Genomic DNA, 27,192 nt, shown 5'->3' with positions numbered 1-27,192 from the left:
GAGGTTAAAATGCTGGGTAGGAGAAAAAGGAATAAAACTTAGGGTGACCAAAGAGAAAAAGGAAGAGGGCAGATTATGAGAACAAAGATGGAGAATAAGCTCAGGAGATCATGGAATACAGGGGTAGAAAAATGGGTTGAAATAAAATCGAGAAATGAAAAAATATACAATAGTAAAATTGGAGGAAGGGAGGAAAATTAAGTCAGCAGGGATGAGGTTCATGATGGAAAGGTGGAAATACAGATTACACAGGAGACCCTAAGGTAAGTCCTGATGGGGGAGACAGGCACATGGCAGAGGGAACAGTCAACAATGCTAGGAAGTTCCAAAGCTTTCTTGCTGAAGGTGGAAAAGGAGGCTATCCTGGCCATGCTGAAAGGGAACAGGAGTCTTTGGAGGGAGACGCGTCTCCAACCACTTGCTCTTCAGGCCCTTGACCAGTGAATGCCAAAATCATGGTTAAGCAAACTCCAAAGTAGCTGAAAAGGCCACAGATACCAGGACAGACCCTCAAGGAGAGGACATGGAGTCCTAGATGGCAGAACAGTCAGGCAGCCAAGGGATGACACATCGTGACAGGGACACCCAGGGAGAGGATCACTCTGATGGGAAGAGTCACAGCAACTGGAGATGGATGAGGTGAGGTGAGGTGAGGTGAAGAATGCCAAAACCAAGAAGCAGTGACACATGGACAGAGATCAGTGGGGCTACAGGCACAGCGAGAGCGTGGTCCAGTGCTCAGAAATGATAGGGCTCCTCAGAGAGGGCTATACAGAGCCGATAGAGTCGGGGTGGGAGGCAGCAAGACAGGCACGCTTCACCTGGAATGGGGCTTCCCTCACCTATTCGCACCTTTCCCAATTAAAAAAAAAAAAGCTCAATTTCTGGCACAAACGAAAATTGAAGGTGTCCATGTACCCTCCCACCCGCACCCTTGCAGCGCTAGCCCATCCATCAGCCCTCGGCCATCCCGCAGCCGGCGGGGGGCCTCCGCGACCCAGGCCCTCTGCAGCTGATAGCTCCAGCCCTTGCACTCACCCGGCCTCCCCTTCCCTCCGGGAACCCCGCTCCCAGTACGGCTCGGCGCGATCCGTTTGGCTCTCGCTACCTTCCGTCTGTCGGGCTGGCCTCTCTTCTCCCCTTCCTGCTCGTATGTCCTCTCTCCCACACCCCTGCCCCCCTACTCCTCAGGATCCCAGGCTGTCTGTCCGTCTGTCTATGTCCCCTCCCCCAGCCTCTTCCCGTCCCTCTCCGTCCCCTCCAGCGGCAGTCTCCGAGCGCGTCCTCTCCCCTCGGTCTCGAGCTTCCAAAGAGCAAGGAAGGGAAGAAGAGTGAGAGGGAGAGGAGAAAAAAAACCAACCCAGCAGCATCGGAAATCGATGCACTTACACCTCAGCTGGAAGCAGGGACGGGAGTCGAACCGCGGCCGCCGAGCAGCGCGAGGCGGGGAGGGGAGGGGGCGGCTCTTGGAAGGGACTTCTCCGATGTGTTGATTCCTTTTTTTCCCTCCTCCTCCCTCCCTCCAGCGCTCGCTCCGGGGCGTCGGGGACGGAGATGGAAAAAATAAATAAATAAATTCACGGCGGTGAGGGAAGTGAAGGAAAATAATCAATGCTATTTGGCTGCGGCTGAAGTGTTTTCCCGGCTTCGTAAGGGGGTTTCCATTGATTCACCCTGGGCACTCGCTCGCTCCCAGCCTCCTCCTCCTCCTCCTCCTCCTCCTCCTCCTCCTTCTCCTCCTCCTCCTCCTCCTTCTCCTCCTCGCCCTCCTCCTCCTTGCCCTCACTCCTCCGCCTCATTCACTGGCTGGAGCCAAGGCGTCCCACACAATGGAATAATCAATACCCAGGCGCCCGGGGCGGCCCCACTGAGCAGGTGCAGCGGCTCGCCCGCCGCGGTGCATGCCGGAAGTTGTAGTCTGCACGCCCCCGCCCAAAGGCCGGCTTAACGCGATGTCAGCCTGATTTTCCGAACGCTGCAACACTGGCTGGGACTATATATGCAAGGGGGGTGCAGGCCAGACCGACCACGTTGCCTCTTCCTTGATTCAGGCATCAGGTCCACCTGGTGCATGCAAAGAGGGCAGGTCTCTTTAAACTCTATCCTGTCCCCTCCTCCTGCTTACAGAAACCATACATGTGTTTTGTTGTTTTGTTTTAAATTTGCTCTAGAACAAGCTCTAGGTTCTATCAGCTTCCCAGAGCTGCTCAAGGTCCATTTCTCTTTCTTCGCCCCTTTTTCCTGTCTCTCTTCCTTGTGATTAGGTACTGGAACCTTGTCTCACACAGAGAGAGAAGTCTGAAGTCTCTGAGAACCACTGTCTCCTCCACACCGATGGTCAGCAGTTCCTAGCTGGGTATGGAGAGGGAGTTTCTGGTTCCTCCTCTTTAGTTTGTCAGCTCAAAACGCTGTATATTCTAATAACAATTTCTACGATTTACTGAGTGTAACTTACTTAATCCTCACAACCCTGTGAGGTGGGTACTACTACTAGTTCCATTCTGCAGTTGAGGAAACCAAGGCACAATTTACCGGGCCAAAGTCACATGACAAATAAGTGGCAGTACCACGATCCCAACCTCAGTGGTCTGGCTCCAGAGTCCACACTAGCTGCTAAAGTCTATTTCTTTGAAACAACAGCAAAACTTAAAGTTGGGGTGGGGGGTGGGAGTGGGGGAGGGAGAAGAAACCAACATTTTGGGTTTCTATATATGTGACAGATAAGTTTGTTACTGAAGCCTCACACATAATTGTGAGGCAATCTACATGATACTAATGAACAGCAGAGACTTAGGGAGGTGGAATAGCCTGCCTAAGGCTAAATATCTAAAAAGTGAAGCTGAGAGTCAACCCCAGGTCTGTCTGTGAAATCCAGACTTAAAGGAATCATTAAAGTGGCTGCCTCTGCTCTACTGGACTGTACCTTATACAACAGGGAAAAACACTGGGTCTTCTTAGGTCAACAAAGCTGGAAAACAAAGGATGAATGAAATTGAAAGTAGTGAGAGAAAGCTCGGGTCTGTTTCCTGCTCAATGGTGGTTGGCATGGGGCGGGGGATACATTTAAGACATCCCAAGTTCAACATGCCATGTTTGTAAACTAGTGACTTCCCCACCATACTTCCCATCTTTGTCAAGTGTTTCCAGAGGCATATGGATAGGGGGCAGGTGTGGGGAACCTGGCACTCCTCACCCATCATCCAAGCAAGCCTAGGAGTCAACAATATACTTGCCCAGAGGGTCAGACAACAATTAAAGTCCACAGATAACTATACTCCCCTGTAGCCTCTTTATTTGGTCTCCTAAAACACCCAGTGGGTCATCCCCATGTCTTCCTAAATGTTAAATGAACATGAATGTTTCTCCTAGTACTGACACATCTGCTGGAGGAATGCTGGAAACTGACAGAACCCCTCAGTCTGACATTCATGCAAGGCTTTCCAACCTCTCATCTGCGTTTCTAGTACCAGCTTCCACTTACATAATGGCTAGGTGCTCTCCAGCTTCTGGGTCTTTGCTCAAGCTGTTCCCTGTCTCCACCTGGGTGTCCCACTGTTGAAATCCCACCATTCAGAATATTACTTCCTCCTCTGATGAAAACTCCCACCACCCACCCTTACCCTAAACATTTGTACCAGGATGTAATAGGTCCTCTCTGAAACTCCAGGGCAGCTAAACTAGACATAAATTACCTTCCCACCCCACGCCCAGCCCGTTGCACTGGCCTGCACTTTAAGAGGGCAGCCATAAACTGCATTGTGAGAGAGTGGCTTGTGTTTCAGGCCCACTGCCTGCGGTGAGAAGGACTGGAGACTGGGGTCTCAGCACCTTGCATATGACTCTCCCCACAGCCTGCAACCCCAGTTCAGCTTTAGGTAGAATCCCGCTGGCACCAACTGCAGCTTTCCGATCACCATAGCGACAGGTGGGGCGAGAAGGCGTGGTGGCTTCTTGGAACTACACCTCCCATCATGCACTGGACCGCAGTGCTGGGCTCAGTCTAAGGCCCGAGACCCCAACCCACCCCGGGGCTCCAGGAGGGATCCGGGTGAGGAGCAGAGCGCGAGGGGACAATCTCGCATCCCTGCCCACCGCGGGGGTCGCAGCCGCTCAGAACCTAATAGGCCACTGGGCCCCGGCCTGTCCTGGGCACCGCCACAACGGGCCTAATATGGCCGCTGGTGCTAGGACTGGCCGGGCGCTCCAAGGGCCGGACAGAGATCCGGACCAGGGACTTCTCCCGGCATTCCTCGCGGGTGTGGCGTGGGCTCCCCTCCCCCACCTCCCCGTCCCGCAAGAGGGAGACCTTTGGGCTTTGAGGTGAGACCCGTGGCTCTGCCGCCCAGTGGTAGGGCGAGGAAGGGAGGGTCTTTCCCGTAAGGGAACCGCTGGCCTCCCGGGGTAGTAAGGTTGGAGGGACATTGAAAGGACATCTGCTACACGGCCTGCTTTCTAGGGAGCCCTTTGGATTGAGGGCATCATCAATAGTGGAAGGGATTTACCTGGGACCTGTCACTGTTACAGTCCCCCTAAAAGCCCGCAGACAGGGCCTTGTAGAGAACTTTGGGACACAGTATGTGTGCTCATAAATTCATACAGGGCCGAAGGGTCTCTACTGAGCTGTTGCTGCACAGGCTGGACACCCTTGGGCGCTCAGGGAATGTTTGTTGCAAATGTTCATTGATTGTTGCAAATGTTTGTTACAGGTAGCATGGCCCAGGGCTTGATTGAAGTGGAGCGAAAGTTCGTCCCAGGGCCTGGCACAGAGAAATGCCTGCAGGAGTTGGGGGGCACCCTGGAGCACAGAGTCACCTTCAGGGACACCTACTATGACACCCTTGAGCTGAGCCTCATGCGGTCTGACCACTGGCTACGACAACGAGAGGGTAGAGGATGGGAGTTCAAATGTCCTGGAGCAGCAGGCACCTCAGGACCTCACACTGAATACCTGGAGCTCACGTCTGAACCTGCAATTGTGGCCCGGCTCTCTGAGCTGCTGGGGGCAGAAGGGCTGGGGACTGGAGAAGTGGCTGCTGTGCTGGGTCCATTGGGGCTGCAGGAAGTAGCTAGTTTTGTGACTAAGCGGAGCGCTTGGAAGCTGGTGTTCTCTGGAACTGAAGAGGAGCCACTGCTCAGAGTGGACCTGGATACAGCAGACTTTGGCTATGCTGTGGGTGAGGTAGAGGCCCTAGTGCATGAGGAGGCTGAAGTACCAGCTGCCCTAGAGAAGATCCTCAGGCTCAGCAGCATGCTTGGTGAGGGAGACAGTGCTTTCGTTGTTCTCCACTTTCTGGCAGTGGAGGCACTCAGGGGACCATTCAATGGTGGAGGGGCTCTGGATTTTTTTCTGGAACAGGAATTGTCTTAGCAATTTTCTAGAGGACGCAGTTTGCTTACAATTTGATCACATCCAGTTTCCTCTTTTATAATAGCTGCCAAATTTGTACTTAATTCTCCGTATCTCTAATCTTTATCCTAGCTATTCTGTCTCACTTACTTTTCATAGCTCTAGCCAGGCCTTCAGTTCCACTTATCAGTCCTCTTGCTTTGACCGTTTCCTTCCCCCAAATTTCTATTCTTTTATTTTTATAACTTCCTAGATCCTTATTTTATTGATTGATTTTGAGATAGAGTCTTGCTATATAGCCCAGGCAGGTCGCTCCCCCTGCCTCAACCTCCTGAATGCTAGGTTTACAAATATGCCCCACTACACCTGGCTTTTCTCTTAGCTCTGGGTAAAAGGCAAGAATATTGTATTTTTGTGAAGCAGTGGGGTAATCTGTGGCCGATTTGTTTTTCTATGCAGGCGTAGTTCCCTTGTAGACAGCTCATCCTCACAGGTATGGCGATGTACATCCCATGGGGCCTGATGCCCTAGGATGCTGGTTGAGCCTCCCCAGCTATCTGTTTAGCATGCTGCCGGGCACTAACAATAGACACCGGCAATGGGAAGTTCCAGAGGCGAGACTTCTACATGAATTCCCCCCACACCCCAGCTATAACTTCTTTCTGCAGCCCTTGGTTTCTCTCTCCATGTACATTGCTGCATGTGCTCCATTACCAAGCTAATGAGTTTTGGCCTGTCTAGATAGGCTTTGATCTTGATTGGGGGACCGGAGTAATAAGTGAAATGAGTCACTATTGAGGCATCCTCTGTTTTCAAAATGCCTGGTGCCTCTTCACCATTTCTTGTTGCTGAAGGAGAGGCTCATGCATGGCTTCCCAGGCACTCCAGCTGAGTGGCTCTTTGAGGTCTCACTTCCACAGTCCAGGGATGGAGTGGGTGGGTTGGGTGGGCAGGGAGCCAAGTTTACTTATGGTAGATCTATCCACTCCTTTTCTCACTGTCCGTTTGCCTGCAGGTGTGCCAGCACAGGAGAAGGCACCCGCCAAGCTCATCGTTTACCTACAGCGCTTCCGGCCTCAGGACTATCAGCGCCTGCTAGAATCCAACAGCTCCAGAGAGAGGCCACAGGGGACTAAACACTCTGACAGCAGCCTAAGCTACAGTGTCATTTCCTAGAAGGGGAAGGGAACTCAGGATCCAATGCTGTCCACTCCTGGGATCACTGTGCCTGTTCCCTTCCAACATGCCTCCTCTCTCTCCAGCTCTGTTTTTTTTTTTTTCCCTACTCTATCCTCAGCTACCCTTCCTCAAGCCCTCACTGGCTGCTTCTTCTCCCTCATCCGTCAGATGCAATCTGTGGGCCGCCCCTCTCCCCTGGCCGCTAAGCAGCCTCCATTGATTTCCGCTCGTGTTTATAGGATTTCCACTTAGCTGTGATCAGTAGTTAAGCACAGGAAAATCCCTTGCCACCCCCCCTTCCCTTGGTCGATGCCATTGATTCTGCCAGCGGCTCCAAAACCGCCTTACAGCTGAGTTGGAGATGAGGGGAGACAGCAGGGATTTCCCTGCCTTGGGGTGTGGGAATAGCAGCAAGGTGGGGAAATCACTGGGAATTCCTCTTAGAAATCTAGAAGTTCTACTTTGATTACCAGTGTGCCCGGGCCTGGCCGGAAGGGTAGAGTGCCTCCTGTGGCAATTTAGGGGCAGATTTGTTCTCTGACCAGGAGAGGAGTAGAAAGAAAACCTTCATTGTTGAGATAAGTTTCCAAAGTTCTAGGAGTCTTCATACTTCCTGCATCTGCATGTCTGCCCTTGCTGTTCTGTGTACACATTTTCCCTCTCAAATATACCGAAATATGGCTTTCTGACTCGCTCAGGCTTTATTTGGCTTTCGTTATTTGTGGGGAAAGGGGCAGTCCCCACAGTTTTGAAGTGGCAAATGCAGGGCCAGAGTGCCACCTGCTGGTAGCCCTTGGAGGGTAATGTTCCCAGCTGCTGAGTTCCCAGGGCTGGGGACGCAGGTGATGAGTAGAGACAGTCACTGCCATGTTTCCACAGGCAAGTTGTTCACTTCGAAGATCTCCTGCACTGACTGGCCAAAGTGGTTGTAGGTGAGGCGCAGCTTTAGCCGCAAAGGGGCCTAGGTACAGAAGAGTGGAGACCAGGGTCAGTGTCCCTGACTTCTCTCATCCCTTGGTTTTGTCCATGGGGCCCTGGAACTCACCTTATTAGGATTGAGGATTTTGAAGAGCTGGGTAATAGGAAGGCCTCCCCGAGCTGGAACTGTGTCCCCACTGGGGGCCTGTAGCTGCAGCTGGAAACTCTGAACATGGGAAGTTTGGGCAGAGCACAGTAAGGCAGTTAGCTGGGCTCAGGCAACCCTGCCACACCCAGTGGTTCCCAACCATTTTCTGGTAACTGCCCCCAAGTCTGTCTATGTCACTCTCTTCCCATCTTTTTCTGTATCCCACCCACCTCCTCTACTTTATGTTTTTTTTTCGCCTGGAGCACCTAGGCCACCTCTGAACCCTGATCTTTACAAACCTTGGGCACAGCTGCCTGGCAAATGAAGTGGGTTACATCACCTCCTGAAGAGTTGGTGGTGGTGACAGTGATTAAGAGCAATGCCGGAGTGCCAGGGGGTCGAATGAAAGACAGATTCAGCTGTACTCCCTCACGCTCAAACACTTTGAGATTGGGGATGGAAGCTAGAGTAGAAAAAGAAGGGCAGCTCAGCGTGCAGGCTTAAGATAACATGTTCATTCATTCACTCAACAAAAGGTGATAGGGACGGAACGGGGCACAGGAGCCTCGGTCCTTGGCTGAGAAGGAGAAGCAGCATATTACCAGCCACCTTCCCTAAGACATCTCCCTTTGCTGATGCTTACCTAGTGGTGGAGGTGCCCAGGGAAGGTCAAGGAGATGTACTGAGGCACTCCCTGAGGAGGCATTCAGAAGGGGAGGATGCTGGGCATCCCCAGAAGTGCCATCCAGGAGATCTAGCAGATCCAACAGCTTGGAGGCCTGGGGGAAAGGGCAGAAGGGTCACAGCCAGGCATAGAAGCCCAAGCAAATCCTCCTCATGCAGGGCTTCCAGCCTCCTCACCTGGGGCTCTGGGGGAGCAGGAGTGGCTGCTTCTGGAAGCTGGGCTGCTGCCGTGGTCTTTTTTGCTTCCTCTTCAACCTGGGGACCACCTCGCTCCACCAGAGGCATCTTTTCAAGGATGGCAGCCCTGAGAGGGTGGAATGCAGATGCTCTGTGTGGACCCTGGGCCTTCACAACAGGCATCCAGGATGAGGGCTAAGAACATGGAGAGCTCTGGGTGTGTAGCCAGTCAGAAGTGCCCTGATTTCCTAAGATGGCACATTGTTGCTGGTTTTCAGATGAGCAAGTTAAGGCTGGGGGCCAGCTTAGCTTTGATAACTGAGTGCGAGTGGAGGCTCTCACTGTGGAGGGGAAGAATATGGGAAGTGGAGACCCTTGAGGAGGGTCTCCTAGAGAGGGCATTTGGGAGTGGGCAGGGGTTTGGGTTCTGTACACCCAAATTGCTGGACGCACCTCATATGGTCATATTTCCGGAAGAGCATGTTGTACTCCACAGCTCGCTGCTGCAGTTCCACATCCAGGCAGCTCCCGTAGATAGACACAACCTGGCGGATGCGGCTGGGCCACGGTGTGGTATGTGAGTGGCAATGGCAGTTTGCTCTGCCTTACCACTCCAAGAGGTGTCAGGGAAGGATGAGGCCCCACAGAGCAAGAAGACACCCAACATAAGTGGCTCAAAATCAAGAACTTAAGGACTGGGGCGGGGGAGGTGGGAAGCTGGGGGAAGAAGGGTGTGTGTGCCTAGAGTTGAGACACTGGTGGGCACAATGAAGTGACACCCTTACTTGTTGTCTCCTGGGAGACGGATGCTGAGCTTCATGAGGGCTGTGAGGGCATATCCTCGGGTGGCTGGCAGTGACATATGGGACTGCAACACCTTTTCCAGCAGTGCCAACACCTCCTCTTCTTCCACCTTCAGGTGTGGATGACAGGTAGTGACCATGGGTCCAGCCCTGCCTCCCTAATGAATCTTCTTCAGTGCATCCTCCCAATGCGGGTCTCACCTGAACAGGCTCAGTCTCCTCACAGCTCCCCTCCAGCAGGAGGTCCCCATACTCCCCTATGCACCAGGCTGCCACCTGCACCAGTGGTTGCTATGTGGGAAAAAAGCACTGCTGGGCTGGTGCCTGGGATCCCCTCTCTCCCAGACCCTGCAACACCTCTTCAGGCAGTACAAAGATGGGGTTAGCAGACAGGAAAACAGGGAAGTTTGTTGGTAGGCTCTGTCCTGGTGCTAGGTGCCCACTGACCTCTGGTGGCCAAGCCGTAGAACTACATGGCCTAACAGCATAATGGAGCCTCTTCCCTTGAGGAAGAGACATTACTTAAGATGAAAAAGGAGGCTATAGATATTGGCTGGCACCTGTTAATTCACTCAGTTTAGGGTAATAGAGAAATCTAATACATGCACAAGCTTTTATCTCATTTGATCCACAAGACAGTGCTGGGAGATGAGTACATGGAACCTGAAAGAAGTTAAATTAGTCACCTGAAGTTACACAGCCAGTGGGCACCAGAGCCAGGACAGGAGCTCAGGTGTTCTAATAAAAGACGAACTCTGTTATTGAGCATCTACTGCACTAAGTAATAGCTGTGACCCGGAGGGAAAATGATTTCAGAATCCAGTGTAGGGAAGCCTTGGGGAGGCTGGGAAGCCCTGGGCCTGGGGAGGGAATGGTACCTGGGAGATGTCCTCTGCCAGGGCACTGTAGAGGCGGCGCACAGAGTAGGCATGTAGCTCCTGGGTCCCCCCAATCAGCTGAATCAGGTTGGCCACTGCGTCATCCCGCACATGTGTGCCTGCCTGGGGATGTGGGGGTAGACGTGGTCAAGTCAGGGTGGTGAACTCTGCCCACACCTGCCCAGTTCTCTGACTAGTCCACCTCACCTTTGTCAGTACATGCAGAATGGTGTCTATGTGCCACCGCTTGGTTGGGGCAAACCTAGGGGATACGGCTCATGAGTCCTGGCAATGTCCCTAACCAGACTGTACCCTCTACCTCCTGGCAACTTGTCACCTCACCTCTCTGCAGCCAGTAGGATTCCTGAGGCACAGTCAGCTCGGAGGTCAGGGGGGCACGACTCCAGAAACACCTGAAGCTCCTGCATCATGGCTCGCACGTTGGAGCCATTTACTAGAGCCAGACTCAGCTCCAGGGCCCGCCTGACAGGAGAAAGGTAGCCCAGGTCAGCCTGGCTACTGCAGGCCCTCCTTGTCCCCAGGTACCTATCCCTTTAGCCAATGGTCCCCTTTGCCTCTGCTTACCGGCTAAGGGAGGCATCGGTTTCCTGCAGACACTCTACCACTGTGGGTCGATGTCGCTGCACAGCACTATGATCAGACTGCACCAGCCGCAGCAACGATGTCAGGGCTACATACCTGGTCCAGGTGGGAAAGGCCTTATCACACGTAGCCATCTGCTCCAACACCCTGGCCTGAGCTCAGTTGGGTGTCAGTGGCTCATGCCTGTAATCCTAGCTACTTGGGAGGCTGAGATCAAGAGGACTGCAGTTTGAGGCCAGCCTGAGCAAACAGTTCAAAAACCCTGCCTTCAAAATAAGCAGAGCAAAATGGACTGGAGCTGTGGCTCAATCAGTAGGACACCTTTTTTGCAAGTGTGAAGCCCTGAGTTCAAATCCCAGTCCCACCAAAAAAAGGGAAGATGGATCAGGAGGCCCTAGAGGAAGGAGGAGTGCAGAGAGCTAGGAGTTCAGTGGCACAGACTAGCCAGACACCAGGGGCTATTACCTAATGTTCTTATCACTGTTGAGCAGGAAGCGGCCAAGAATATTGACGGCTAGAACCTATAAGGGGCAGAAGATGGGGACACTCAGAGAAGCAGCAACCTGCTTGTTCAAGAGTGGGGACCACCCACATGGCTTAAGATGATGGGGGTCAGGGAGAGGCCAGTAACCAGGCCTGTGTGCCTGGCTGGGGGTGGTGGATAGGGCCGCTGGGAAAGCACATGAGATGATACCCGTAGGCCAGCTGCAGAGTGGATATCCATGATGGTATGCACTGTCTCGAATAGGACTGCACTGCCTGCATTTCGGCTGCTATCTGTACTGGTGGCCACCTGTATGGATGGGAGAGCAGATGCATTTCTACCTAGGATCTCTGGAAGGTTCCCACCATGTCCTCTGTCCATTCCTCAATCATCGCTCAAAGTTCCCCTAACCCCACTACATTCCAGGGCCAGACTGGGCACAGGGCATTCCAACAGACTGTGTCCCTCCTTCGTGGAGTTCACTGGCTTAGGGGGACAGAGGAGTGATTACACAGCTTCTGTGTGGTAAGTGATCATGTAAGGGATACCCAGGGTGGGCGGACCTCGAGCAACATGCCTAAGTGGTGCCCTCTGCTCCCAGCTCCCACCTGGGCCAGCAAGTCATTCATGGTTTCACTGCTTTCCTCATGGTTCCGGCCCAGGATCCGAAGCAGACGGAGTATCTGGACCTGTGTTGGATTAAAAGTGAAAGGTAGAGACTCATAGGATAAGGAGTTGTGGAGCTGAGAAGAAAAACACAATACTAGTGACAGCATTGTGAGGGTCTGGCTAGCTCCTTAGAGCCCTCTGCCCCTTCCTCACTTCCTCTCACTTCCCTTGGGCCCTGAGAGGGGATTGAGTGTGTAAGGCCAAGTGGGTTCAGGATAGGCTTTTTTTTTTTTTTTTTTTGGTAGGACTAGGGTTTGAACTCAGGGCTTCACTTTGCAAAGCAGACGCTCTACTGATTGAGCCACACTTCTAGTCTATTTTGCTCTGCTTATTTTGGAGATGGGGTCTTGCAAGCTATTTGCCTGGGCTGGTCTCCCAAGTAGCTAGGATTACTGGTGTGAGCTACCAGCACCCAGCTCAGGATAGGCTTTTTATATTGTTACCAAACTGGGTTTTCTGACCTTCAAGCATCCCCTATCTTCTCCTTTCCCCTGCCACCCTCTTGTCCTGGGACAACCATGGCAATCTTGAGCCACATTCTGCCCAAGACACTGACTGTGCCAAAGTATTTTGTGGAAGGGGACCACTGGCCAAGGCATTACTCTAAGACTTCCCTGTTCCAGGGACACAGCAGGGAAAGTTCAGCCCACCTGCAGGAAGGGGTCGCTGACTCCAGATATGCTGTGCTCCGTGGAGTATCCTGTTGTCATCAGAGTCCGGAGGATCTGTACCAGCTGGGGTACCACCTGGAGGGAAGGCACAGCCTTGTCTGGGCATTCCTCCTCATCCTCTCAACCGTAAGTTCCATTCCTTCCCCACTGCCCATCTTTGCCAGACCCGGAGCCTGCCCCTTCACCAGCCCACCTTTCGAAAGTGCCTGAGGGCTTCAGGGCTTCGTTCGCAGAGCTCCAGGATTAGCGTGACAGTGCCCAGAAGGATGCCTGGGTTCAGGGTGGGGAAGTGAATGGTGGGTCAGGGCATGGAAGTCTACTGCATGTGTTTGAGTGTGTACTACCCTTGTCCTATGAGCTGGTGCTCTTGACCTTTCACCTGTCCATCCAGACCTGAAGCAGAGGATGAGGAGCCCTTAACCTTACCATGGTGGCGCTCATGAAGCAGTTTGGCACAAGGTGGGAGGAAGATGTTGGAGAGCTCTGGGACCTTCCGGATCATGTGCACTGCGGTCAGAATAGCCTGCAGATGTCAGGGGCCTCAGACAGAGCAGGGGTCCAGCAGGTTGGACCCCTTACCTCCACTGCATGGCAGACAAGGGAGTTTTGGGAGAGGCAAATGCTTGGAGTTCTGTGTCTCACCTTCTTGCGCACATAGGGGCTGGGCTGCAGGAGCAGTTTTTCCACCTCCGTGGCCAGGTCCCGGCACATCTCAGCAGAGCCCATGGTGCTCAGAGTACACAGTGCCAGGCCTTGTACTAGCTCAATCCCCTGGCTCAGGTCACTGCAGGGTTGGGAGGACGATCAGTCAAGTCTCTGTGAAAACCAATTCTTCCCAGCTTGTGTATCAGGCAGCCCCCTGAATTTCTGAGTCCCCACTCTCCCATCTCCCTGATTTCAAGTGCCCCGGAACCCTCTCACTTCTTGATGCTGTTCGTTATGAGCAGGTGGGCGTCGTGCCTCTCATCCAATAGAAGCATGGCTCCCAGGTAGCCCACCCTCTTGTCTGTGAATCTGGGGGAGGCGATCAGTTTCAGGCACTCCATCTATAGGCAAGGGGCAGACCCAGAAGGCAAGAGTGAAACCAGAGCTACTAATATCTCTATTCCGTCCTCTTCCCTAACACCAGATTAATCTGTGGGCCATCACCCTCTCTTCAGCCAGAGGAGATTCAGGGGTTAATGGCCGGCTTCAAAAGCCTAGGAGTGGAGAATGGGAGAGGCCAGAAGGAGATGCCCAGAATGGGGCTGTCCAGGAAATGAAGGGTTTAGGCCAGCTGACTAATGGGGGATGATGGGGAAAGGGGTTTTCAGTGCACTGTATGGAGGTTCAGAAACTGGAGAGTAAAAATAATTCGGCCACGAATATGAAAGGGGTCCATGACCCTGTCCCAGAAGCCTCCTCAAACTCGAGGGAGGCGTCCCTAGCTAGTACCTGTCCAAAGTGGGCGGGGTAGCCCAACATGTGGACGTAGAGCAGTTTGGCCAGCTGGCGGTGCCTCTGCAAAGGGTCCCCATCGCGGAAGGAGGACCGGATGTGTGCGCACTCCTTTTGGATCACCTCCCGCTCCAGAGCCTGAGTCTTGGCCCCGCGAATCTCCTCGATTAGGTCTTGAAGCTTCAACGAAGGCACCACCATCCTGGGGGCAGAGCCCGGGAGTGGACAGCGCTTTAACGCTTTCTAGTCGGGTGGCCAAGGCTTGCTTTGTCCAAGATCTTAAGGGCCGGGTTCCACAGCTACCGTAAAACATTGACCTTTCCCCACCTGAGTCTCCCAAATTCCACCCCATCTCACCGCCCGAGGAAATCCCAATACGCATGCGTTCCCGCCCAATCTCCGCGCCTGTTCCTACGAGCCTGCTACGGAGCATGCGCAGAGCCCCGCCTATTTCCGCCCCCACCTCCTTCTCACTCCACCTGTTACGATTTTCCCAGTGATAACTCTACTGTTCTTTCCTTCCAGGGCCCCGATGTATGTCTTTCGCGAGACTCTTCTTCCCACCATCTCAGGCGGCATCAGTTTCCCCACCCCAAAACGCCTCACCTGGCTTCGTACTCAACTCTGCTCCTTTATCCCCCAGCGCTTCCTGGTACAGGGCCGAGCGGGGGTTGGGCTTGCTCAGGGCCTCCCTTCTCCCCGCCTCCACCACGGGACCCCGCCCCTCCTGGGCCGCCTGGTTGAGCCGTCTTGAGTTCTCCGACCTCTGGCGATTAGGGGAACAAGCTCTTCCCCTAAATCGCATTGGGCCGGCTGGCAGCAGGATAGGCCTGAGGTTCTCCAACAGGGCTCCTTTTACATTCTCACCACCTGGAGAGCCCAGAGTGCTTGTACCCCAAAGGAGATGACAATCCCCCCCCTTTTTTGAACTTTTTTATTAATATATTTTTTTTGTTGTTAAATTTCTTTGTATTTTTTTTCCTGCAAGACTTGTTGTTGGTGGCACTGTTGTGTAACTTCAATCCCAAATTCCATGAAATAGAAATCAGAAGTAAAGGTTGAGAGGGAAGGAGGGAGGGAGACAGGCCAAGGAGTAGACAGAATTTAACTAGAAAAGAAGAGGGTGTGTATGGTAGGCATTCCCGGGCAAGGCCATTCCTTGAGGGAAAGGGTTGGCAGGCAGCTTGCCTCTGCCTCATGCAGGGGAGGGAGGAAAGTTCCCTGGGGACTCTACAGTCCCCTCTTCCTCGGGCTTCCTGCCCCCAAGGTAAAAACGAGTACCAGGGATCAGCTACATCTTCAAATAGGGCTCTCCACCTACCTCTCGCCCTGCCTAGAAGTGTAGGAGACATCAGCTTTCTCTGACCCCTCCTTCTGTTGTCTTTCCTTTTCACAGGATTCTGATGTGATGGGGGAAGGAACACAAACCAATTGGAGACCACTAGAATTGTCACAGCTTCTGCTGCCCATGGAGCTTTTCTTGTCTGGTTCCATCCCCCCAAAAGTGCCTCCTCCACCACAACCATCAGAGCTGGGGAATGTAGTCCTTGCTCCAATGCCTCTAACCCTCTGCAGTAGAAGTGTCTTCTTCAGGCCCCGTAGGAATTTAATCAAAGGCCACAAGTGAGTCCAGACCAACCAAAGAAACTTTTAGGGGGACACAGAAGGGTAGATAGGTCAGTGGCAAAGTCTGAGTGGAGTGGGCTTGGCTGCATTGGACATTTTTTGTTCCTTCACACATTGCTTTTGGCATGGCATGCCATCCTCACTTGCCATCCTTGGGGGTTGGAAGAGGGGCTGGCTATTGAGGAAAGTAAGAAGGAGAGTCTACGAAGCCATTCCACTGTTTACTTCCCTTATCTCCCCTTGGAAGGAGTAAGTTAAGCAAGAACTTAGCCGGGTGCTGGGAAGTAAAATATCCTCTAAGGTAAGAGTGGAGGTGGCTCCACTTCCAGCTTTTCATTTGGGCCAGGAGGCCACATCAGCTCAGCCAGCACCTTGCCTAGCATCCAGTTGCCCCTTCTCCATTTACTTCCTCCTCTCCACTCAGCTTCCAGGAGACTCCTCAGGACACCAAACCCCCACCCTCAGCGAAGCTTAGGGGTAAAGAAAAATTGGAGAGGGCGTGGGGGCTATGGTCTGACTTAGATTTGTGTGTCTCAGAGAAGAGAGCAACTCTGAGAGAGAAAAGCCCTTCATATGTAAACAATCTAGAGAAAGAAGGGGTGGGGAAGGGAGCAAAGAGACAGTGACAGAGCCAAGAATAAATGAGATAATCTGAAAGAAGAGAGAGAAGGAAAAAGCAAGAGACAAAAGTAAGGGGGCACAGAAAAGAAAGGAACAAGAGAAAGAAAGATAGGAGGAACACAACCAGGAGGAGGAAAGGAGAAAAAGGCAGGTCAAAGGGGTGGAGAGGCAGGTGACCAAGCCAGAAGGAGGCCAGGAAGTTGCCTCAGGTGAGGAGCTGGGAGAACAGGAACGCCAGGCTGAGGTCCAGGAGGGCTACGGCTCCCACCACCAGGGGGTTGGCAGCTCCCTAGAGAGACAGAGGGGGAAGCAGGCTTAGTTCCTGAGGACCAAGTCTGTGTTAAGTTCCACCTCCCTGCCCTGACTTCCCTGGCAAAGCTAAAGGGTGCCAGACACCTCCGTACATAGGCTGGCGCAGGGGGCGGGAGTCTCTAACCTTTGTTTCAGATTGCAAAACCCCTCTCTTCTCTCCGGCAGGGCCCCACCTTTGCTTTGGCACTCTCAAGACAGGGATAGCCCTTCTCCCTTCCTCCCTCCATTCCCCTCCCACTAGCGTATCATGTGGGCCAGGAAGAAGGTGCCCGGCCTTAAGCCGCAAGCAGCCAGTACTGCAGTAAGGCAGAGAGAGAAGGGGTGAGGATGTGGTTGCTAGGAGACAGGAGGCCTGGAATCCAATCAGAGCAGAGGGTTCTGGAGAGGCTCCGCCTCTCCTGTTTCTGCCTCCCCCCCTTCCCCCGCCCCCCCACCCCCCATTTTCCTTCTTCCCAGGAGAGGGAGGGAAAGCGAGGGTAGGGAGGGAACAATTTTTTCCTTTTTTATTTCTGGGCACCAAAGACAGAAAGTGCGGAGGTGGGGGTGTGGGTGGACTAGGAAACTGGGAGCTGGAAATGATATGGAAGGAGAACAGGAAAAAATGTTCTGGTTCTACCGTTAATTATTAGTTTGTAACCAAGGGCAAGTTACTTTTAAGTGCTCTGGGCCTCAGTTCGCCCATCTGTCATATGAGGGAGTCGGACTTGAAGGTCTCTTAAGATTCTTTCCAGCTTGAAAGTTGTCTTTTTCTTGGTTATTTATTTTTGGTGGGACTGGGGTTTGAACTTAGGACTTTGTGCTTGCAAAGGTGTTCTATGGCTCGAGCCACACTTCCAGTCCATTTTGCTTTGGTTATTTTGGAGATGGGGGTCTCATGAACTTCAATCCTTCCTATCTCAGCCTCCCAAGTGACTAGGATTACAGGTGTGAACCACTGGGACCTGGCTAGTTGTCTGTTTTTTTTTAGATGAGATATGCTCCAAGACTGGCCAGGTGGAGAGCAAACTGAGTGAAATCAAAGCACTGTGAGGATCAGACAGAGGTCTGGAAAGGGTGGGAGGTATGACTTTCAAAAGAGGGCACAAAGTGGGGACAGAGGGTTTCTCACCGGCTGGGCAGGCCTCTCTATTGCTGCAGGCTCCTCCAACTCTTCAGTCAGGCAGCCGGCATCAGTTTCCCTTGAGGATGGGCCCCTCAGGACCAGTGTGGCAACAGGCTCTGACTCTGAGCCTCCAGGACCCCTCAGCTGGGGCAGCGGCTCTTCATCTTCCCCCTCCTCCTCTCGAAGACTTCCTGAGCTGTCACTGCAGCCTCCAAGGAGTGGGGAACCATCTCTGGGACCTGGCCCCTGCATCCCAGCCTCATCCTCAGCCTCATAGCCAGCTAGTTCCTCTGCCTGCTCACCTGGGCCCCCCCACTCCTCGGGCCATGCTTTGGGGCTGGAGAAGGGTCCCCAGTCCCCTCCAGAAGGCAGTGGGCTGCAGCAGGCAGGGGGTCGCCAGGGTTGGTGGGAAGAGGCAGGGCTGCTGGGCAGTTCGGGGGAGCCCTCTGAAGGAGTCAGTCCATTCTCATACACCCCAGGGCTGTCCTCATCCAAGGGCTCTGTGTCAGAACCTTCTGAGTCCTGCCTGGGTCTGCGGCCTGGGGAGGGACAGCTGAGAATCAGTGGGTCTCACCCGAGAGGCTGCAGCTTTACCCCAATTGGTATTTCCCAGGACTTTGTTAAAAGACGGGTCATAAATTCTCAGACCCACTTCCCAGACAACTGGGCCTGGCCTCTATCCTCCACCCCCATGAACCCTCCTACCTTGGCTCTTCCCCCTCCCAGGTTGCCCACACCTCACCTGGGGCTTCCAGCATGGGTTGCAGGTCCTGGGCTATCAGTTTGGCCATTCGTGCTGCCTCCACAGCCTTCTCGGCGACGCTGCTGGCTGCCACTGCCTTTAGGAGGGCATCTGCTGCCCTGTCAGGTCCCAGGGACAAGGACTTAGCAGACCTCCCCCCATTTCAAATAAGCCTCTGGCTAGACACTCCAGCCGCCTCACCATGTCCCACCGCATTGCGTCCTCCACATCTGAGCTCACCTCTGGAGTTCTCACCCTTCCTCACCTTTTTTTTTTTTGTTGTTGTTGTTGAACTGGGGTCTGAACTCAGGGCCTACACGTTGAGGCACTCCACCAGCCCCTTGTGTTTTTTCGAGATAGGGTCTAGTGAACTATTTGTCTGGGCTGGCTTTGAACTGAGATCCTCCTGATTTCTGCTTCTTGGGTAGGCAGGACTACAGGTGTGAGCCACCAGTGCTCCGCCCCTTCCTTACTTTGCCAGCTACTCCCTGTCCCAGGCAGGCAAGGGCACCTCCTTGCTGTGGTTTCCTGAGACCTGGGCTGCTTGCTGCCATCACACCTTCCTGTTTCTCTCACAAGCTCTACCCTGGCATCCCAAAGTAACACTTCTTCCTTACAGCTTCAGGGGCTGGGCCCTCCCTGAACTGTTATCCCATTGCTGTCCTGCTCCCTGCCCAGTGGTAACTGTGCCTTCCTTCTCTTAGCACATCCTCTGCAGACCTGCTTGGTGTTTTCAAGTTATGCCTGCTTTGCAGTTGGTACCTCCTGTTGTTATCAACCTGTCTCATGCCTCCTGGGGTCACACACCTCTCTGTGGGGACCAGGGTGCTATCCTACACCTAATCCTGTCCTAGCAGCTTCACCTTTCCCTCACCCACTTGTTCTTGGCCTTCTCCTACTCCCTGCCCTTCCCCTTTCCATTGCCAGCTCTCTTTATTTAATCCCACCTCTTCCAGTGCAGATTTCCTGGCATGAAAATTTCCCTCTTGCTTTTGTTTGGCCTCTTCTGTTATCACACTGCCCCCCTGCCCAGCTTCATGCTGGAACTGAAATAAGGGTGGACCCTCTCCTTTCTGCCATGATCACATCCCCTCTCTCTGCCAATATGCATGCTTGCTCACCATTGCAACTCTACCTTCGGGGTAGGCTCTTAAACCTCCCTTCCACACCCTCATCCCATCCTGTCTCACTCTAACCATCTTAAAGCATTATCAGTCCTTTCCTCATTGTTTTTTCTCAGTTCTCCCTCTGATTTCAGATGCATCCTCAATTTCCCCTTCCTTTTTGCCCTTTGCTGTTCATAATAGATGGCTTGTAATCGTTAAATTGGCTCTGTTATCCTGGTTGAGGTGAGGAACAAAGGAGCAGAAACAGATGGGAGCAGAGGGAGTCAGATGTGCTTGATTTGGGCTTGAATGGATCAAGACCCATGACTCCTTCTTGCCACAAACCTGTTCTATCTGGTTTAGAGAGGCAGTCTGGGTTAGGGGGCTGGTGATGTCCACTATCGTGTTAGGTCCCATCTCTTGTTTTTATACTTTGGGAGACATGGTCAACCTCCTTCCCTCAAACCTGGAGGGTCAAGGACCTTTAGAGTCTACTTGGAGGACTTCAGCTAATGCTGCTGTTATATCATATGGCTTATACTGTATATCGCTAATCCTGTCCTGAAATGGTTCCAGGCAGGTATGAGGATCACAGTCTTGGGTTGCACTGAGTTCTGTTGAACAGCCATGAAATTGACCAGAACTTGTGTTTTCCTATGTGGTGGGTGTGGGTCTAGGCAAGAGATGTAGTCTGTGCTAAGGCATCAGGTCAGGCTCAAGCTACCTGGCAGAGGTACCTGCTGCTGAGGCTCTGCTGTTTCCATGGCAGCCAGCAGCCAATCAGTACTGCCAGCCCTGTTGCTGGGGAGACCAACCAGCCTCCTCCCACTGCTTGATCCTCTAGTTACTGAGATCAGTTTTTTCTGCACATGCCTCCACCCTATCCAGCCCAAAATGTTCCCTGGCGCTCTGCCCTTCCCCTTCACTGGCTTAAGGCCTGGATTCTAACATCCATACACTCAAGATACGTTTACAGATGCACATTCCCTGCATCAGTCATCTACTGTGGATCTGACATGTATATACTCAGGCACACATACACACGCACGTACATACACACAGACACACACACACACACACACACACACACAAAACCTGTAACCTGTTACATAAATTCAATGAAGTATATTTGGATATCCTGACCTCTGAAACAGTCTCACATTTCAACAAAATCCCTCAGCTAGCCCCCATCCCACTTATTTATTTTAGTTTAGCTAGCTAGTTCAAACAGGGTCTCACTGTGAGTCTTGGCTTTCAATTCAAGCTCCTCCTGCCTCAGCCTCCTGAGTGCTGGGATTATAGATGTGTGCCACCACATCTAATTCCCCATTCCTTTTAAAGAAAACCTAATATATAAAAATTCAAACATGTAAGTTGCATAAATCAGGGCCTGTGAATTCCTTTACAAATAGATTTTTGTTGATCTTTAGATCTGTGTTATCTAATTCAACAGCCACAAGTCATAGGTAGCATTAAAGCACTTGAAATGTGACTAGTCTAAACTGAAATGATGTGCGGTAAGTGTAAAATACACACTAGATTTCAAAAACCTAGTCCAAAAGGAATGTAAACTATCTCAATAACTTCATATTAATTGGGAGTTAAAATGATACTATTTTGGAAATATTGGTTTAAATACAAACATGCTATTAAAATTCACTTCACCTGTTTCATTTTTTTAAATGTGGCTACTGGAAGATTGAAAACTGCATTTGGCTTACATTATATTCTCATTGAACAGTGTTGCTTTAGATAGCAAGGTTTCTGGTGCATGAAAATGTAATGTGATTTACAGAAAGAAAATCTCATTTACAGGCAAGCCTCCTCTCCTCAAACCTCTACTACTTAGGTAAAAGGAGGCAAAGCTGGGAGAGACTAGTTTTTCAGGTGTGTAGATCGACTAATACACTAGATCACCTCAAAGCTAAGGCTGAAATGGTCTTAGGCTGGAGCCCAGTTAAGAAAGGACTACTTTGTAGTAGTCCTGATACTCCTAGCCTGAGACTTTAAGTCTGGATGAGCTGCAAGAGGAGGAAGACTAGGGTCATGATTGTGTTCTAAGAGGTTTCCGGACCTGCACAAAGCAGCGTTCATTGCTACACCCACACACATTGGGTTCCATAGACACACGTCCCCATACAAAAGACATTGAGACACAGTCTTACACCACCTCCCTCCAATATCCAGCCACCCATAGTGACACCCACATCCACCTGTAGCCTCAGCTATAAACACCCCAAATTCAAGGGCTACAACTGGCAGGCCTTAGACTTGCTCTTCCCCACCAGGCCCCAGTTCTGGGTCCTCCCGCGCCCCACTCCTTTCCCTGTACCCAGCTTTGGTCTGTCTGTGCCCCGGATGCCCACCTGGCAGCGGCGATCTCCTGGCGCTGGCGGGCAACACTCACAGCTCGACGGGCGTCCTCGACAGCCCTGTCCACCTTCTCCTTGACTTTGCCCCGTCGGAGGGCCAGAGGCAGGAGGCTGCGGACACGGCCCCCATGCACCAGGCGGTTGCGCTTGTACTTGCCCTCCTCACGAGAGCCGTCCGGGCGGGTGGTACGCCCGTAGCCATGCCGCCGGTTGCCCAGCCACTCGCCCTCGTAGCGCAGCCCGTTGGAGCGCTGGCTCACGCCATAGCCGCTGCGCCGGTCGGCACGCCACTCGCCCGCGTACACCTCAGTGGCCGAGCCCTCGATGAGGGCGGGTGGTGCTGGAACTGGGGGCCCACTGGCCTCGGAGCCCGGGGGTCCAGTGCTGCCCACCTCGCTGCTCACCTCGCTGCGCAGGGATCCCCTCTTGCTGCCCAGGGAACTGCGGCGCCCACCAGCCCGGAGCCCGCTGAGCAGCAGCGAGCGGCGGAAGAATCCCCCGGCCGCAGGGGTGCGCTTTCGGGTGGACGCGCCGTCGGCGTCCCCGGGACCGGCCAGTACGAAGCCGCCCCTGGAGCCTGAGGCTGGGCTGCCTCCCTCGTCTCCTGGCAGGGGTAGGGGCGGAGGTGGCGTCGGAGGGTCGCTGTGGCCGGAGTCCAGGGAGGTGCGACGGGGTGAACGCAACAGCGCCGCCTGATGGTAGGGTACACTCTGGCGCACCCCGTAGCCGTGGCGCTTCCCGGCCTGCCACTGGCCCTGGTAGGTGCCTGCGGGTGGAGTAGGGAGGAAGGGTCAGAACCCTCCGTTGGGTCCTCAAACCCAGCAATCCAGGGCACCCAAGCCCCTGGACGCAGTAAGCAGAGGTGGAGGCAGTAAGCATGCAGTCTGGGAAAGCCCTGGGAGCTGGGCCGGGCCAGGCTGGGTTGGAAGGTGTTGGAAGAGTACAGGGAAGACAGGCAGGTTGCAGGTGGATTTTGGCAGTGTGGGTAGACGGGAGAGGGGAGGGTTAGGCAGGCTGGGATGTGTGAAGGACAGGCCGAAAGGAGGGGGTTGGTACAAAATAGGCTTGTGAGACGCAAACAGGACCAGGAGGTACAAGCTGAGTGCGGAAGTAGGTGTGAGCGGACAGGGTAGAGATGTTAGGGGCCAGCAGATAGAGAGGGGAGGTGTGAGGAACAGGCAGATTGGGATGAGGGAGAAGCAGGCAGGAAACAGTGAAATGAGGAAGGCACGAGTGCGGTGGTGGTGGGAGAGGCAGAAAGATGGGGGCTGGGGTGATAGAGTGGGGAACGGTATGAGGGACAGACGGGAACACTAGGAACAGAAGGATGGACGCAGGGCGCATATGGCTGGGGAAGGCGCACGCGGACGAGCAGGCAGTAGTGGGCCGGGCCCCGCACCTCCATCGGAGTAGGTCTCGGTGCCATAGCCGTCCTGGAAGCCGTCCTTCCAGAGCCCGGCGTAGCGCAGGCCGGACACGCTCTCCCACACGCCGCTGCGCCCCTTCAGCCCGCCCAGCCACTCGCCGCGGTACGTCCAGCGGCTCTTGCGCTCCACGCCCAGCCCTTCGCGCTTGCCCTGCTGCCAGTGGCCCTGGTAGCTGTGTCCACCAGGCCCGGTGAAGACGCCCAGCGACTCGAAGCCGTGTGCCCAGCAGCCGCTGTACTCGCCCTGGGCGCCGGGCCCCGTGCACACGCCGTAGCCATGTGCCCGCCCCGCCTCCCAGCCCCCCACGTAGCAGCCCCCGTCGTCAAAGTCGAACTTGCCCCCGGGGGACATGCATGTAGTTGGCGCGGCCTCAGCCCCCCGGCGGCTCAGCGCATCCTGGGGGTGGAGAGCCGGCTGGGGTCTTGGTGGCCGGGCGAGGCCTGGGGACGGGGGCAGTTAGACCCGGGCTGGGCGGAGGGGCCCCAGCGCGGGCAGGCAGGGCGGGACCCTCATCCTGAGTGGCTGCGGAGAAAGAGGGGAGCAAGTTGAGAGCGAGGCAAGTGGAGAGCGAGGTCCCACCTCTTTGCCCGCCGCTCCCTGGCCGGGTGGCTCAGGAACATCGCCACCGCCCCCCAGCCCCCCCCCCCTCTTCTGCAGCATCTTCCAGCAGCTTCCCCAGCTTTGGAGGCGCAGGGGCTTCCCTATCCCTCCCAATTTATAGAGGGAGCCTCCCAGGACTTGGGGCCCCAACCCTAAGCGGGAGTCCTACTTCTGCAGACTAGAACCGAGTGCCGAGTGTGGATGGCAGGTGTGTGTGTGTGGGGGGGGAGGGCATCCTGAGAGGGGGCTGGGCAGAATCGTAGGCCACCTGCTTTCCCGGCTTTCAGGACCATTCTGCCCAGGTTATTTGACCTCACTAGCAAACCAGGGGGAGGAGAGGAGAGGGGAGGGGAGATAAAAATGTATGGCGAGACCGGACCCAGGTGGGCAGAGGGTTGGTCCGGGGAGAGGACAGGGATGGGGGAAGCTCTGTAGGGGGAAAGCGAGGGAGGGGATGGGCAGACAGGCTAAAGGGAGGGGCAGGTTACTCACCAAGTGGGCTGCGGCTCAGGCTGCCTCCCAGGCACAGCATCCATGGCAGGAAACCTCCACTCCCACCTCACCCGGATAAGCCAAGCCCCCTCCTCTTCCGGAGAGGCTGCTCCAACCCAGAGAAGGAAGGTGGGGGAGCTGTGGCAAAGTCCCCTCTCTCCCCAGCTGGAGGAGCAAGCTAGTGGGATGGGGGGAGGCGAGCTGGTGGCAGGGGTTGGGGGGGGTGATGAGAATAGTGTAGGGGGGAAAATCTGCTTCAGATGGAGATAGGAAGAGGAGCTGGAAGCTGGGAGGATAGGGGGAGGGGGCTATCAAGAGGGGGTGTTTTTATTATTTTTTTCTTCTTGTGTGGTTGGGAGAGGAAAAAAAAAATCAAAATTCCGATTCCATCCCAGCACAAATCAATGTTTGCTCCATCCCAGCATCACGGAGAGGGGGGAGGGAAGGGCTGGGCCAACAGATTTAAAGGGGCAGAGAGAAGAGAGGAGAGGTGGGAAAAAGAGGCAGTGGCATTGATCGGGGTGGTGGGGGGATGCCCAGGTAGAAAAGAATGGGTGCCCACTAACCCTGGGGTGAGGGAGGAGGCAGGTGGAGAGGAGAATGAGAGGTACAGAGACCCCCAGAGTGGAAAGAAATCCTGGCATGCGGGCGGGGAGTGGGGTGAGGCTGAGGGGAGGGGAGAGGAGCTAGGAGGAGGAGACTGAGCTGAAGATGGGGAGGTAGGGGGAGGCCGGAGCCAGGCGGGGGAGGAGAGATGCTGGCAAGGCCGGGAGAGGGCGAGAGCAATACAAACAAAGAGGTAAAGGAGGGGAGAGAAACCACCCGCAAGGGAGACCCATTCTAGGACTGTGAGGGATGGCTAGGAGGGAAGAAGCAGGGGAGGAGGAAAAGAGAAAAGAAACAGATATGCAGAACGACAGAGCGAAACAAGGGTTGTAAAAGGAGGAAGAAAGCTTTGCAGAGGAAAGGGCAGGCGTGGGTATAGAAATCCAGGCAGGAAGAGCCCAGATTGAGGCAGAAAGGCTGGAAATGGTGTTTGTGGCTGCCTAGGGAGAGGGATGAACCTGCCAGCTGCTTGGATAGAAGCCAGAAAGCATTAGGACAGGATGCCTGTGTCCATTGAGCCCACTGTCCTCCCCAAGACCAGGAGGCTCACCCTCTTGCATTTTCCAAGGAAAATTGAAATGGGGTCCTTCCAGGAAGCCTAGCCCTACTAATGCTCACCATCCTCAACCCCCACCAACTGTTTCTCCCTGGGTTGTCCCTCTGAAGGTGGACATATTTTTGAATGGGGAGGGAGGAATCAAGCTTGATGGGGCCATGATCTTGGGACTCTTCTGTGCACCTAGAAACAAAGAAACAGGTATGTTCCAGCAGGCCCTTATGGTGGCAAGGCCCCTTTCAGCCCACCACCCCCGTGTCTCTGTCCACTCACCAAAGGGGCAGCACATCCAGGCCTTCCTGGTTACAGACAGAAGTAGGTACACACTGTCTTTCCTCCTGCCTCAGCTCACTCAGACTCTGCATCCAGTTCTATTCCTGCTACTAAGCATTTGGGGAGGAGGACACTGTGTCCAATTACACACAAAAGGGTAAATAGTCAAACACACTCAGTTGCTTTTATTTTCTTGCAAGGCCTGGTCCCCTTTCCCTAACCCCAGAGCCCCTGCTCTGATTTTCCAGAGAAGAGAATCAAGGCCCAGGCCCAGAAGGGGAAGTCATGCACCAGAGGCCACACAGCAGAGACTTAAATTTGTTTATTTGATGCTGGGGGTTGAAACCAGGGCGTTGGGGAAAATAAGCACTTACCACTGAGCTCCAGCCTATTCACATCATTTGAGCTCTAATTTATACTACAATTCCACGTGCTTGTGAACCACCCTTAGACTAAAGGGCTCCATTTTGAGTACTTTGGTGAAATAAAGAGCATGAGGACTAGAATAAATGAGGAGTTCCCTTGCATTGTGTTTTTCTAAAAGTTTACATGAGGAGAAACCTGTGAAGTTTAAGACTCCAGGACAGAGACTGTATCTGTTTCCCCCCCCCGCCCCCATTTTTTTAGACAGGGTCTTCTTGTATGGTCCAGGCTGGCCTGGAACTCATGATCCTTCTGCCTGTGCCTTCTGAGAGCTGGGATTATAGTCATGGAACACCACACCTGGCTTTGACTTATTCTTGAGGGAAAAAGATGGCAAAGTTAGGGTGTGATACTTGTTGATAGGGTGTACAGTATTCATGTTGCATGAAGTCCTGAAGAAATCAGACAGGAGTACCCTGAGGTTTTTTTTTTTTTTTTTAATCACTAGGGATATACACGACATTGCTTTTTATATTTCTTTTTTTTAATGTTGCCAAAACCAAAAGTAGCTTTTTTTCTTTGTATTTTGCTACCTTGCAGTATTTGTGTTTAATTTTTCCCCCTTTAATTTGAAAGGGACAGCACTGTGTATGTTTATAAAAGAAATGAAGATGAGATATTATTTTGTATGAACACTCAGCAGTAGCCACACGGTGGTGGCTCATTCACAGCACAAACCTGGTCACTTAATGGCAGTATGAAAGGAAGACTTGAAAGATCAAGAAAGGACTCATGTCCTCTCTTCCTTTCTCTTTTCTAGAAATTGGGTGGTTGTACCAGAATGGAATTTTGCTTGATCCTGTGTTTTGGGATGTTTACAATTGAACCCAAACTAGGAAAAAAAAAAAAAAAAAAAGACAAGAAAAGAAAAAGAAAGAAAGAATATTCTGGAATGTGTTGGACACAGAGCCCCAGCCCCCATATTGCCCGCTGGGA

The 27,192-nt window shown here is 53.4% G+C and overlaps 4 protein-coding genes across 8 annotated transcripts in view; 1 reads left to right on the top strand and 3 right to left on the bottom strand.

The window, feature by feature from the left end:
* The window catches only part of Zfhx2 (zinc finger homeobox 2), a 29,309-nt gene extending 27,608 nt beyond the window's left edge, over positions 1-1,701 (bottom strand). The window contains exon 1 of the mRNA XM_074068327.1: positions 1,390-1,701. The gene's annotated coding sequence lies outside the window, so the exon portion shown is untranslated. The remainder of the gene's footprint in view (positions 1-1,389) is intronic.
* The window catches only part of Thtpa (thiamine triphosphatase), a 42,775-nt gene extending 35,560 nt beyond the window's left edge, over positions 1-7,215 (top strand). Inside the window, exons 2-4 of one of the 3 annotated variants that reach the window (XM_074068330.1) lie at positions 2,265-2,356; positions 4,707-5,255; positions 6,363-7,215. In XM_074068330.1, the coding sequence (XP_073924431.1) occupies positions 4,712-5,255; positions 6,363-6,523 (705 nt within the window). In that variant the 5' untranslated portion in view covers positions 2,265-2,356; positions 4,707-4,711 and the 3' untranslated portion in view covers positions 6,524-7,215. Of the gene's footprint in view, positions 1-2,264; positions 2,357-4,054; positions 4,321-4,706; positions 5,256-6,362 lie in introns of those variants that run through there. The other 2 variants (XM_020180037.2, XM_074068331.1) reach the window with 2 other exon arrangements.
* On the bottom strand, positions 7,209-14,789 carry Ap1g2 (adaptor related protein complex 1 subunit gamma 2). Of its 3 annotated transcripts, none has more exons than XM_020180036.2 (22): positions 14,605-14,789; positions 13,996-14,200; positions 13,483-13,607; positions 13,204-13,345; positions 12,988-13,084; positions 12,755-12,831; positions 12,541-12,636; positions 11,830-11,910; positions 11,432-11,530; positions 11,203-11,258; positions 10,720-10,833; positions 10,477-10,617; positions 10,342-10,396; positions 10,135-10,257; positions 9,458-9,547; positions 9,239-9,366; positions 8,907-9,011; positions 8,454-8,580; positions 8,236-8,371; positions 7,892-8,055; positions 7,572-7,670; positions 7,209-7,487 (listed from the first exon to the last, which is right to left on the bottom strand). In XM_020180036.2, exons 2-22 carry the CDS (start codon positions 14,197-14,199, stop codon positions 7,386-7,388), a joined length of 2,361 nt encoding a protein of 786 aa, XP_020035625.1. In that variant the 5' UTR covers position 14,200; positions 14,605-14,789; the 3' UTR covers positions 7,209-7,385. The 3 variants fall into 3 exon arrangements, with proteins under 3 accessions (XP_020035625.1, XP_073924429.1, XP_073924430.1); XM_074068328.1 differs by having other exon boundaries at positions 7,933-8,055; XM_074068329.1 differs by lacking the exons at positions 12,755-12,831; positions 12,988-13,084.
* A 127-nt stretch (positions 14,790-14,916) lies between these two features.
* Jph4 (junctophilin 4) lies at positions 14,917-24,927 on the bottom strand. Its single transcript, XM_020180035.2, has 6 exons — positions 24,399-24,927; positions 23,279-23,828; positions 21,874-22,645; positions 18,402-18,520; positions 17,666-18,198; positions 14,917-16,534 (listed from the first exon to the last, which is right to left on the bottom strand). Exons 2-6 carry the CDS (start codon positions 23,655-23,657, stop codon positions 16,451-16,453), a joined length of 1,887 nt encoding a protein of 628 aa, XP_020035624.1. The 5' UTR covers positions 23,658-23,828; positions 24,399-24,927; the 3' UTR covers positions 14,917-16,450.
* Positions 24,928-27,192: the final 2,265 nt, after the last annotated feature.

The sequence above is a fragment of the Castor canadensis genome, chromosome 3, assembly GCF_047511655.1.
Source record: "Castor canadensis chromosome 3, mCasCan1.hap1v2, whole genome shotgun sequence".
In the NCBI taxonomy this organism is placed as follows: Eukaryota; Metazoa; Chordata; class Mammalia; order Rodentia; family Castoridae; genus Castor; species Castor canadensis.
This window is presented reverse-complemented; position numbering and strand designations above follow the sequence as displayed.